At 54.4% G+C, this 12,518-nt stretch overlaps 1 protein-coding gene across 18 annotated transcripts in view; it reads right to left on the bottom strand.

Moving 5' to 3' along the window:
* The window catches only part of PPFIA4 (PTPRF interacting protein alpha 4), a 52,714-nt gene that overhangs the window by 29,679 nt on the left and 10,517 nt on the right, over positions 1–12,518 (bottom strand). For 7 of the 18 annotated variants that reach the window (XR_001489789.3, XR_001489797.3, XR_012431638.1 and 4 more), the window contains exons 2-12: positions 10,295–10,927; positions 5,745–5,846; positions 5,147–5,311; positions 4,789–4,863; positions 4,461–4,550; positions 3,650–3,841; positions 3,225–3,371; positions 2,830–2,964; positions 917–1,000; positions 513–644; positions 242–304 (exon numbers count right to left, since the gene is read on the bottom strand). Coding sequence is in view for 7 of the 18 variants with exons in the window: in XM_015448325.3 (XP_015303811.2) it covers positions 242–304; positions 513–644; positions 917–1,000; positions 2,830–2,964; positions 3,225–3,371; positions 3,650–3,841; positions 4,461–4,550; positions 4,789–4,863; positions 5,147–5,311; positions 5,745–5,846; positions 10,295–10,528 (1,419 nt within the window). In the remaining 11 variants the exon portion in view is untranslated. Of the gene's footprint in view, positions 1–241; positions 305–512; positions 646–916; positions 1,001–2,829; positions 2,965–3,224; positions 3,372–3,649; positions 3,842–4,460; positions 4,551–4,788; positions 4,864–5,146; positions 5,312–5,744; positions 5,847–10,294; positions 10,928–12,518 lie in introns of those variants that run through there. The other 11 variants (XR_001489805.3, XR_012431640.1, XM_045395104.2 and 8 more) reach the window with 4 other exon arrangements.

The following is a 12,518-nucleotide window of genomic DNA, read 5'->3' as shown; positions in this document are numbered from 1 at the left end:
CCTGCCTCTCTGCTGTCCACCTCTGCCCTAAGCTTCTGGCCTCAGTTTCTTCTTTACCTGTGGGCAGTGATGCATCTACTATGATGGGCTCTAATAAGAAATCACGGAATAACGTATGTAGTGCACTAACATAGGCACTAACACTGCCGAGTATCAGAGCAGCAGTGTTAAAAGCAGGGTGTCCTTTCCTCCCTGCAACCCGGCCCTCCCAGGCTGGGCAGGGCTGGCCTCAGCCGGGTACCTTGTGGTGGTGCTGCTCCTCAATCTGCCGCTGGGAGCTCTCCAACTCCTGGATCAACGTGTTCTGGGGGAGAGCAGCCGTGAGCCAGGCCCCTGCCTTCCTCTCCCAATCCAGACCTGAGCCTCCGGGTGTGCAGTCTCAGTCCCTCCTCTCCAGGCTGGCTACCCACCCCAGTGAGATCCTGCCTGCGCCCATCGCAGTCCCGCCTCCCCCCATCCCCCGCCACACCCAGCACTAACCTCTCACATCCCAACCCCGCCCCTCCAGGCACCTTCTCCTCCAGGGCTGCCATGCGCTCCTTCAGGTGGAGCTGTAGACGCTCGTTGGACTCGCTGAGCAGCCGGTCCACTGTGTCCGACAGCCGCTTGTTGTGGTCCTCGTTCATCTTTTCCCGCTGGCGCACCTGCACAGCCACCTGCCTCGCACCAGGCCACCCTCCCAGGGAGGACCACCTTCTCCCACTGGGGTTCGACTTCCTCCCCTGTCCTCTTCTCATCCTCTGGCAGCCCCTCTCTCCACTCTCCTGACCACCTCCCCCCTCACCTGCCAGCCTCCTCCCACTCTCTGTGACTGTGTCCCTGGCCAGGCCCTTCCTCCATGCCCCTTCCACAGACCGCCCTGGGAGCCTGTCCTGGGGGAAGGAGGGGACCTGAGGGCCCAGCCGGGTGCCCTCACCCGTGCCAGCTCCTGGTTCTTCTCCTCCAGCTGTCCCTCCAGCTGCCGCAGGTGCTCCTCAATGTTGCCATGTCGTTCTTCAGCCTAGGGGCAGGGATGGGTCGGTGCAGCCCACAGATCTCTGTTCCTCCTGCTCAGGCCCCATATCCCCTGCACCCTGGTGCCAGGGTGGCCCTGGGGATCATGGCCCCCGGTATCAATGAAGTTCAGCCTCCACTTATCAACTTGGAGCAGGACCACCATCCCCATTGCCTTTCTTCCCAGGTACTTCAATACCTGCCAGGTCTCCCCTGCCTCCTCCTCACTCAGGCCTAGCCCTAAAACATCCTGGAGCTAGCAGTTCAAGAGACTGTAAATAATCCCCATGCTTCCAGAAAAAGCTCCACTTGAAAGCATGACCTACCATAAACCTCTATGCCTCCAGATGGATAGAACCACACTGAAGAGCATGGACTCGTGCCACACTGCCTGGGTTCAAATCCTGGCTCCCTCTTACCATCTGTGTGACCTTGCGCAAGTTACCAAACCTCTATGTGCCTTCGTTTCCACAACTGTAAAATGTGGGTAATAATAGCACCCAAGCCCACTGGACCATCACGAAGACTAAATGAAATAATCCAAGGCGAACACTGAGAACATAGTAAGCACTCAACAAATGTTAGCCTTGCATGGTTACAGCTCTGCTGTTAAACCAGCCCAGGTGTAGTAATCTCCCTTTCCAGTTATGGGTGTCCAGAGATGGAGACCCTACTGTCTCTGCTGGCAAGATATTCTAGAGAGCCACATCTCTTACAGTCAGGAAATCCTTCTTTAAACTCCTCCTGCGATGACTCACTTGACTGTATTAATCATTTCAGCCCAGGCCTTCATGTCAGCTTTGGGAGATACTAAAGCTGACTGCTAAGCAGCCCACACATAACATCCTCTGCTGTGATTTCGACCCAATCCTTCGTTCCTCGAGGCTGGAAAGACCTCCAAGACCATCCCGTCTAACTCCACCATAGTGGTAAGGACACTGAGGCCCAGTTAAGGGAGGGGATGACTTTTCCCAGGTCGCAGAGACAGTCAGTGGCAGAAGCAGTCTTGGTCCTGGGTCTGCTGGGACACAGCCAGGCTGCGGGTTCCGTCCTCGAAGCAGCTGAGCTGCACACTGGCTGGCCAACCTCTCCCTTCTGAGCACTGTGCCTGGTGCTTCCTAAACACCGGTTTCCTTCTCGCCACAGGTTCGAAGATCCCATATGAGACTAACCAGCTGAAAACACTCCTAAATTATTTTGATTAACCCCTGCATGTCTACATCCATGCATTTACCTGACTCTTCCGGCACCTATTATGTTTTCAGTCAGCATACCTCTCAGGAATTACTACTTCATGAAGTATCCGTTAAATAAAATTATATTATCTTTTCTTCATCCTAAAACTGCAGGCTTCAAACAACCAGGAGCAGTCCCTAGATCTAGAAGCTTCAATTTGGCAATGAAAGATGTACTCAACCTAACTCTCACCCCTTTCCCCTTCAGGGATATATATACCATATCTCTTCTAGGGTTTCATCCTTCCAGAGATGAAATTCCTAATCTTTCTACTCCAGCCCCAAGTGAAAGAAAGTATTCACCACAACGGTGTAGAGGTTTTAAAAAAAAAAACACTTTGCATCAACATAGTTTCTTCTCCTTCAAGTACTTTTATACCCCTTCTTATGAGATTGTCACATCCCTGCAGGGTGATGAGGACAGGGATTACTCTTCCAACTGACAAGCACAAGGCAGTGTGCTCCCTGGAATCACACGGCGGGAAGCAGTTTTCTGGCTCCTGGCCCAGTGCGCCTCCTGCGCACTCCCTTCCCTGCCTGGCTCCCTGAGAGCTCAGAACATGGAGGACAGAGGCAGATCCCAGGCCCCTGGCCCACTTGCCTTGGTGAGGGCTGCAATTCTCTGGGCCAGCTCAGCCTCCACCTCTGGCAGCGTCTCTGCCTTGCGCATCGTCTGCTGCAGCTTCTGCTCTGCCACCTCCAGCAGCTCCTGCAGGTGTCGGGCCTTCTCCTCACACTAGCAATGTGGGGGCGGTGAAGTGATTCAAAAGGGAGCTCTGAAGCCCCCACCCCCACCCCAGCCTCAGCAGAGAGCAGATGACAGGTCAGAAGCAGCAAGGGACAATCTTGGTTGTTGGCTGCCCGAGATGCCTGACTTCCCCTTTCAAAGGGTGACCTGCAGGACCCCAGGGGCTCCTCAGCTACCACCAGTAGGTTCACGAGGACACCTCCAGGGCTAAGTACAATGCCTATGCCCACCACACCCCGAGGAGGTACCTGGCGGTGCAGGGACTCCTTGTTGGCCAACTCATTCTCCAGCTTGTCATTGAGGTCATGGATGGATGTTGCCTCACGCTGAGCAGCCAGGTAGCGCTTCTCCAGTGTAGTAATCCGCTCTTCCATGTCCTCCTTCTGGGCCAGAGCCTGGGAGAAGACGAGAAGAGAGGGACGGTCACCAGCCTTTCCCTGCCCCTGTCTATGCCTCCCCACCCATACCTGGCTGACTGGAACCCATTAAGGGGCATGAGCTACACTCCCCTGTCAGTTTCTGGCCTTGGCCCACCCTTTCCATGACTGCCCCCCCCACAATGGAGCAAGGCCAAGTAGGCAGGTGTTCAGTCTCATGCCCCAGAGCCCTTGCCTGGCTCTCCCTCCACACCCTCCACAATGAGGTCATGGAGCAGGCTTTCGCCCTCACACACCTCCCGGAGGTCCCGCTGATGCTTGCTGCTCAGCTCCTCCGACTTGATGAGGTCCCGGCGGGCCGTGCCCAGGTCCTCCTCGAGTTCAGTCACGGTTGCTGTCAGGGTGACCAGTCGCTCCCGGGCCTGGCTCAACTCAAAGTTCTGCTTCTCCAGGAGCTCCTGCAGCTCCTCCACCCGGCCTGCATCCTCCTCCAGGGATAGGGACAGAGAGCTCTGTGAGTCACAGGAGCATCCCACCCACCCCACTCCCCTATCCCAGGGGATGGGAGGAGGAACAGCACACCCAGAGCAGGTCACAGCTCTGTCCCCAACATCACAGCACTCCTCTGGCTACAACTGCCTCCCTCTGGGCCCCAGGAGGTCACTCCTGACAATGACCAAACACATTGCTATCCTGTGTCTCTCTTGAAAAACAAGTTTCTAGTTTTATCTGTTATGCCAGCCTCTTGTAACCCAGAAAGGGGCATGACTGGGGAAACAAAGGCTCAGAGAGAGAAGGAATCTTGCCTGATGCTGCCACACAAGTCAAATGTCACACAAAAATACTAACACAAGTCACACAAATCTACTAACAACTCAAGTAGATTCAAGCGTACAATGTGCCCAGCATGTGTTGGGCACTAAAATAAAAATCTACAGATTTCATTGCAAACGGGGTAGGGAGAAGAAGAAAGGAGAAGGGGAAATATTGGAGAAAGCCCCAAATTTAATTCAAGCAGTTGGTCTACTGAACTAAGGCAGGGCGGGGCCTCCAACCTCCCACCTTGGGGAACACATGATCCCGGCCACACAGTTCCCCATGACCTACCTTCCACAGGCGTTTTGGCCCCAGCTCCACAGTCCCCTCCTCTTCTGCCGCTCCATCCAGCACCCCTGCCCCCTGCTGCAGGGCAGACACCTGTAGGGCACAGGTCCCAGGGCAATGAGTCAAAGAGAAGAGAACCTCCCATACATTCCAGACCATTCCAAAGCCCCTGATTTAGTTAAAAAGTGTCTCCTATAAAGAGGTGCTGAGCCTAGCCTTGCCTAGCAGCTTCCAGCCATGGCAGGGAGAAATCCGATGAGAAACGGAATAGGGCACAGGGGTGATCCAGCCTGGACTTCCAGGAGCTGCAGAGAGTGAGCAGGCAGCTTACCTGCTGGTGGGCACCTGCCAGCTGCTCCTCCAAGGTGGTGACTCGCTCCAGCGCTGCCCGGAGCCGCTCTCGCACCTGCTCGAGGTAAGGGGAGATGGAGGAAGAAAGGGGGACCCCACTTGAGTCAGGCTGGAAGAGCCTGGGCTTGGTCTACCATCACCGAGCACAAGGGCAGTGAAGGGCCTACTAAGAAGCACATTTGCAGGAGGGAGCCTAAAAGGAGGACCTTGAAGTTAAGACAATGTTTGGAGGGAGCCAGTATTCCCTAAATACCAGCCACAGAAATCTCAGAGAAGGGATACATGGGAGGCTCCAGGGCAGCCTAGCTGGATGTGGGGGCTGGCAGGCAGGTGGGCACCTTCTCATCCAGGGCCTTGTGGTGCTCAAACAGTGACTTGAGGGCCTTCAGCACCTCCACCTCACTGGAGACTCCCGAAGGTGACTGGGCCTGGCGCTTCACCACAGTCATCCGCAGTGACCGTTCATGGCGGGACACCAGGCACTCCAGATGTTCCAGAAGCAGCTGGCAGGGAGCAAGGGAGGGTGAAAGGGAGGGCTGTAAGCATGTGCCCCAGGGGCTACAAGCAGGGTCCACGTGGTCCTCAAACAGACATGAGTACAGCCATCCCACTGTGAAAACACTGAAATACTTCCAAATGGGCACAGAGCTGCTGCCCCAGCTGATACTACCCAAGCTGGCTGCCCCGGCCTCTCCCCAGCACCCTGAGCTTTCTGTGAACCAGCAACTACAGGTGAAGAGCCCAGTACTGGTGGTTAAATGAGGTACTCTCACCCCAGGATGGGAGACAGGAGGAGGGAAGGATGGGGCTTGAGCTAGGACTGTGCCTGGCCCCACTCTTGCCTGCTCTCTTGGTCAAGGTGTTCACAACACACCCCCATACATGCACACACACACGCACACACACACACACACAAACAAGGTCATCCCCACTTACCCGTGTGTTATTCCGTTCTGCTTTCAACTCTGATATCTCTTCCTCCCGCTCTAGAAGCTGTTCCCGACACATGCTCAGCTCCCGGGTTAAGGTGGCAAATTCCTGAAAACCCCCAAGGCCCCTCAGTGCTTGGGGATTCACCCCCAAAGCAGTGCCTTCCACGCGCAAGTCAGCGATGGGATCCTCTCACCCATCCCCTACTTCCACTACCTCCCCCACAAAATCCCAATCCATCCACACTGCAGGTCAGTAAACCTGTAGCTAGCATGTGCTTCCTCCAGAGGGGTCCACATCTCTGGGTCCTCCATGCATTCCATGTGTTAGAATCCAAGGGAACAGAGTTGTACACAAGAGTGAGAAAGTCACTGAGTCTGCTCTGCAGACCCTTCCCCATCCAGCTACCAATATGACCAGATCACATCCTCCCTCCCACTTGGCATTTCCATTTCTCCAGGAATTCAATGACATTTTCTTTTAGAAACTGATGGAGGGGAGTTTCGCTTCTGGTTTGGTGGAGTAAAGTCCAAACAGAAACTGATGGATATGAAAGAGGAAAGAGAAGGCCCGGCACAGTGGCTCACACTTGTAATCCCAACACTTTGGGAGGCTGAGCCAGGCAGATCACCTGAGGTCAGGAGTTCGAGACCAGCCTGGCCAACATGGTGAAACCCTGTCTCGACTAAAAATACAAAAATTGGCCAGGCGTGGTAGCGCACATCTGTAATCCCAGCTACTCCAGAGGCTGAGGCAGGAGAATCACTTGAACCTGGGAAGCGGAGGTTGCAGTGAGCACCACTGCACTCCAGCCTGGGCAACAGGGTGAGCCTCCATCTCAAATAAATAAATAAGGGGGAAGAGAAAGAGGTTTTGAAGATAATGTCTGCATGAGTGACCCAGGGAGCTCTTCCAGCCCTATCCCAGGGCTTTGCAAACTGCAAGTAGTTGTTGAAATAAGCAGATCAAAGGACCTACCTACATAGGAGCAAGAGAGCATGCAGACCTGCCCAGTCAGGCTTTCTAGGAGCCCTGCTCAACCAAGCAAGGGCTGTGTCCCAGCTCCCAATGCCAAGGCACTTGCCCTGGCTTTACCAAATATCTATGTACCAAGTATCATTTCTAGAGGGATCCATTTCCATACTGTCAGCCTACCCTCCCACATCAGGACAAGCATACTGGGGTGACAGACTGCTCCCACATTCCAGGCTCATCATATCCTGTTTAGCTAAACATCACCTCCTTGCAGGGAGGTTTTCAAATGAGTGGCCCAAACTCTGTGGATGTCCGAGGTCAAAGAGCAATGCAACAGGCCTCACCCCTGTCCTAACCTGAAGCCTCCCTCACACACCAAGCATTGGTGACCAAAGGAAGAACTCCCAATCCCCTCTCATCACTCCAGACAGGGCAAAAGGGGCTAGAAGGGTTGTGGGAGGGGACAAGGGACAAGAGATGCCAGAGCATGAGAAACCATGAGCCTCTGACATTATTACTCGATTACTGCCTTTCTATCAGGGCCATGGCCAAAGGTGGTCAAGGTCAAGCATCTCACACTCCAGAAGCCCAGGCCTGATGCTGCCTCATCCCTCAGCTTATGCACAAACACAGTCACACTTTCACAGGCACACGCACTCAAGTACACATGCTTGTACCCAGAGACAGGGCTTGACAGCCTGCCACCTAGCCCTACACCATGACACCACCACCAAAAGGCTGGTGCTACCCCCCTCCTGGCCTCAAGCTCAGCAGCTGTCTTATCTCCCTCACCACAGGATATCTGTACCCTCCCTCCCACCTCTAACCTATCTGACACACTGCTATCTACAAATCTCCCAAAGCACAATGCTGTCTACAAACACAGGAGACAGGGTTTCCTCTGTCACCCAGGCTGGAGTGCAGTGGCTCAATTTCAACTCACTGCAGCCTGGGCTCAGGTGATCCTCCCACCTCAGCCTCACGAGTAGCTGGGACCACAGGCATTTGCCACCATGCCCAGCTAATTTTTGGTTTTTTTGTAGAGATGAGGTTTTGTCACATTGTCCAGGCTGGTCTTGAACTCCTGACCTCAAGCAATCTACCTCAGCCTCCCAAAGTGCTGGGATTACAAAGTGCACCCAGCCTACAAATACAAACTTCTTATCCTGGTTTTCAAACTTCTCTCTCATGTCATTTCCATATTCCCTAAGACCCAGTCAACCTGGATCACCTGCTGTTTCTCCATTTTTTTTTTTTTTTTTTTGAGACAGAGTCTTGCTCTGTCACCCAGACTGGAGTGCAGTGGCACGATCTCGGCTCACTGCAAGCTCCACCTCCCAGGTTCATGCCATTCTCCTGCCTCAGCCTCCTGAGTAGCTGGGACTACAGGCACCTGCCACTAGGCCCGGCTAATTTTTTTTTTTTTTTTTTTTTTTTTCTTCTTAGTAGAGACGAGGTTTCACTGTGTTAGCCAGGATGGTCTCGGATCTCCTGACATCATGATGTGTCCGCCTCGGCCTCCCAAAATGCTGGGATTCCAGGTGTGAGCCACCACGCCCAGCCTCACCTGCTGTTTCTAAACACCGGTGTGCCTTCCTAATATCACATCTTGGCTCAGTGGACTCCCTCCCCCTAGAAAACCTCTGTCATCACCTGTTGAAATTGTAATCATCCTTCAAAGCCCATCTCAAAGGATAAAGCCTTGCTGGGAGCTGTCCAGACTCCCCATGGGGAGGCTCTCTCCCTCTCCAGAAAGCCATTTGGAGGAGTGGTCAAGAACACCAACTTGGGAGCCCATCATTCAACCACAAATATTTGTGAGCACCTATCACATACCAGGTCCTGTGCGGGTCACTGGGGATATAGTGACAAGAAAGACACAACCCCTGCCCTCATGACGCTTCAGTGTGGGAAGTCGAGTAGGCCTGGGATCAAATCTCAGCTCTGCCCCTGTTAGCTGTATGACCTTGAACAAGTTACCTAACCTCTCTGAGCCGCATTCTCTGATCTGTAAGACAGAGGTAACAGTCCTCCCTCCAGGTGCTGGTATGAGAGTCAAATGAGCCAATGTATAGAAAGCACTTAGCCCAAGCCCATCAAAGGCAGCTATTTTTATCACTGATACTGTGCTTAATAACCCTTTTGGGCCTCTCTTATCTTCCTCTGCATTCTCTCCGGTCACATGGGTTGTATGTCTCCTTCCTAGTCTATGAGCTCCTTGGGGGCAGGAACTAGTTCATTCACTCTAGGGCAAGTTCAGAGCCTCGTGCACAGTGAAAGAGGAGGGCCCCACCTGCCCACCTGGCTGCTTCACCAGGGCTCCATATTCTTGTCCACTAAGCATCACTTTTGCGTAAGAAACTCACCCACCCAGGCCCAGCCCTGGTACTCTTCCCCACACACCAGCAAGGGCCTGGCACTGAGGCTTGAGCTCTTCGGCTCCTCAGGGCTGCTTCCCCAACCCCAGCAGCACCCCCACTGGGTCAGGGTAGGCTATGCCACGTTTCCAGAGCCAGCTTCCAATACCCATCTCTCTGCTCATACGAGGGGCGGAGAGGGCCGGATGCTCCCACAGTCAGTGTGAGCACTGTCTCACAGACACACAACCCCCAGCCCTTTCTGGGCCTGGTTATTAGGCAGAATTCACAGTTTCTTTGACAAGCAGAAGCTAAACAGCCCAAGAACCAAACCATCTAGGCTCCCACTCCCTCCTGCATCCCCAGAGCATGTGCCATGCCTAGAATATCTACCAAGTGGGTGATAAGCAGGCATCAGAAGGGAGCTCCCAGGCCAATGCAGTGAGGGAGACATAGGTGCGGTGGTGAGAAACTTGGCCTCTCCAGGCACTTAGCCCCAGGCTCAGTTCCCACCTCCACCACACACTACCTGGATGGCCACGAACAACTTACTCATCTCCCCAAGCTTTAGTTCCGTGATTTGTACAATAGGACGATGGTGGTAATAGCACCAACTTCAGGGTTATAAGAATTTAGTGGGAGAATCCTTACAAAGTGCCTGGTCCACAGAAAGGACACAGTACACGGGACTACAGGACAGCTAGTGGCTGTGCTGTTGAGGAGTGTGAGACAGGATGTCAAGACATCCGGCCGCTACTCAGCTCTGCCCATCATCTTCCATGTGATATCTCTTGCTTTTTTCATCTATGCAGTAATGCAGATGGATGAGATGATCTCTAAGGCTTCTCCCGTCTCTACTGTCTGTGATTCCCCACCCACCACCTCCAAGAACAAGGCACTGGAGAGAAGTAGGCAGGGAGGAGGTTTCTTTCCAGTCTAGGGTGCCACCTACTGGCCGCTTGGGCTCACTGCAGCTGGCACCTATGGTTGCGTTTTTCTATCCACATCAAATTCCATCCATTTCTCCAGGGGAAACCAATTCCAGACTGAGGAGCTTGGAAGTGACAGGGAAAGAATTCAAGTAGAGAGAGGAAGGAGAGTAAATGCTTGGTTAATTCCAATTGTTGATATGCAAATAGACGCAGATGAGCTGAGGGCCCAGTGGATCTAGCAGGGCTAGGGGAGGGAAAGGGGTTAAGGGAGACGCAGGCCTTAGGGCCTTACCTGGGGGAGGGCAGAGTTAAGGTGGCGCTGGAGCTGGTCCCGCTCATGTAGGGCATCCTGGAGCCGGCTCTGCGTGGCCGCCAAGGTCTCCTGACTCTCCCGAAGAGATTCCAGCAACTTCTCCCGCTCGTCCAGCATGTTCACCATCAGCTGCTCGAAGTTGGCGTCAGCATCGGCGCCAAGAGGGGGCCCCAGGGGGTCCCCCTCATTGATTGTGGGCATCACCTCACACATGGTGGGGGAGGGCAGGGCCTTCTCAGCGTCAGGGGACAGGGAGGGACTCACAGGGTTGGCACCTCCAGGGGAACCCAGTGCATGGGTCTCAGAGTGGGCAGTGCCAGGTGAGTGGACAGGTGGGCAGGGGCTTCTCCCATAGCATCAGTTGCTTTTGCTCTGAAAGGGGCCTGGGGTCTGGAGTGCCCCTGTGGAACTGAGCCAGAAGGCCTGGCTTAACTTCTCAGGGCTGGGGCTGGGTGCCCTGTGTCCCCAGACATGCAGACAGCAGCCGAATGTGGCCATGACAGGCAGGGAGAGCAGGGCTGGAAGATGGCCCTTCTCTTAGACTGAGCGCCTGAGGCTGGCAGAGTCCCAGCTGGATCTAGCGACACCCATCGTTTCTGGAGGGCAGTGTGTCTGTGGGAAAAGAGACTGCTGTGAGTACCAACTGGGTGGAGAAGGGCATCGGGGAGGGGGTGGAGCAGAGGAGACAGGACCTGAACTAGAAAGTGGAGGAGAGGGAGGTGCTGGCGCATGCCCCTTCTCCAGGCTTACTCACTCTGATGGCACCTCCTTAGTTCTCCCAAGGAATGCACATGCCTACTGCCCAGCCTCTGCCTCCCCCTGCTCTCCACAGCTGTCAGAAGTGCAGCCGCAGTAGCAGTGGTTCCCCTACCCACGTGGCTCACTGGCCAAATATAGAAATGATTCAGTCAGTGGCAGGGGAGCAGCCGGCAGGATGCCCAGAGTCCTCCTGAGACCTGGGGGTGAGAGGGGAGGAAATAGGGTCTCTGTGCCACCCCCAACCTTTTCCCCATCACTTAAGTCAACCAAGCAAATGCAGATGGGTAGAAAGGACTCTTAGTGGGAGTGGCTGTGAGTCCTAAAGGCTGGACCTCTTGGGGTCATAGGAAACAGGGGCAGAGTAGTTCCTGCCCTGGACACTGGCACAACATGGCTAAGGGTTTGCAGAGGCACAGACTGGGTACTGGGGCAGGCAGAGAGCCCTGACCTGCTGCATTGCCCATAATTCAGAGAGGAGGCTCTGGCTCAAGTCATTCCCCACTTCCAAAACCTGCCAAGGAGGACAGCACACAGGCCTGGCAGACAGCAGGCTTGGATTCTGAGTTCACAGCCTCCTACCTCTGGCAGGAACTGAATGATGGAAAGGAACCCAGGGGTGATGCAGAGGTGCGGGGTGCCACTCTCCTAGGGTGGGGCTACAGTGTGGCCCCTATCATGGCTGAGAATCTGCTCCCTCGGCATCATTACCCATTGCTGACACCGCAGAACCCACCAGCGAGGTCAGTTAGCATGTGCACAGCCTGGCTCTGCTGATACGCTGAGCCTGGCACAGGGGGCCCAATGGTCAGAGCAACGGAAGCCAGCGATGAAGTAACGCGGAAGTAACGAGAAAGGCCGCGTGCAGCTGGGGATTTCTCTGCCTACAATCAGATTCCAACCTCCCTGTCCACATTAGAAAGCTACCACCTGAGTCGTTTTTCAGGGAGGACTGTCTTCAGAGGCCCCAGTAGAAGGAGAGAAGGGGTGTGAAGCCCCCAGCACAGCAATGGGCACACTGGAGGTGGCCCAAAAATGACGTTTTCCCTCCTTTCCTTCTCTTTTATCTTATGGGAGACGCTAGGAAAGCCTTCTGTCCACCCTCAGGGTGAGAATAACAGGCAGACTAGGAGGGTCAGGGTGGACAGGAAGCATCAGGATCCAGTGTGAGGTGAGAGGTCAGACACTGCACAGGCCTGTGGCAGGACTGAACCCAGCAGGGGAACGGCTGGCCTCTCCTACCTGGACCCCCTCCCCAGAGTACTAATGCTCTAGGCAGAAATAGGGGAAAGGAAGAGGGAGACTGGGGAGCAACACGGGGTCTAGATCCAAGGAAAGTTAGTGCACCAGCTTGAAAATTCAGAGCTCACACTCACAGCCCTTCCCAGGGGGGCTCAGAAGTGCAAGCAGGCATGTGGGCGTGCACACACACATGCACTGAGACAGA

Source organism: Macaca fascicularis, chromosome 1 (genome assembly GCF_037993035.2).
Source record: "Macaca fascicularis isolate 582-1 chromosome 1, T2T-MFA8v1.1".
Classification (NCBI taxonomy): Eukaryota; Metazoa; Chordata; class Mammalia; order Primates; family Cercopithecidae; genus Macaca; species Macaca fascicularis.
The sequence above is the reverse complement of the archived record's forward strand: the minus strand, read 5'-3'. Positions and strand labels throughout refer to the sequence as shown.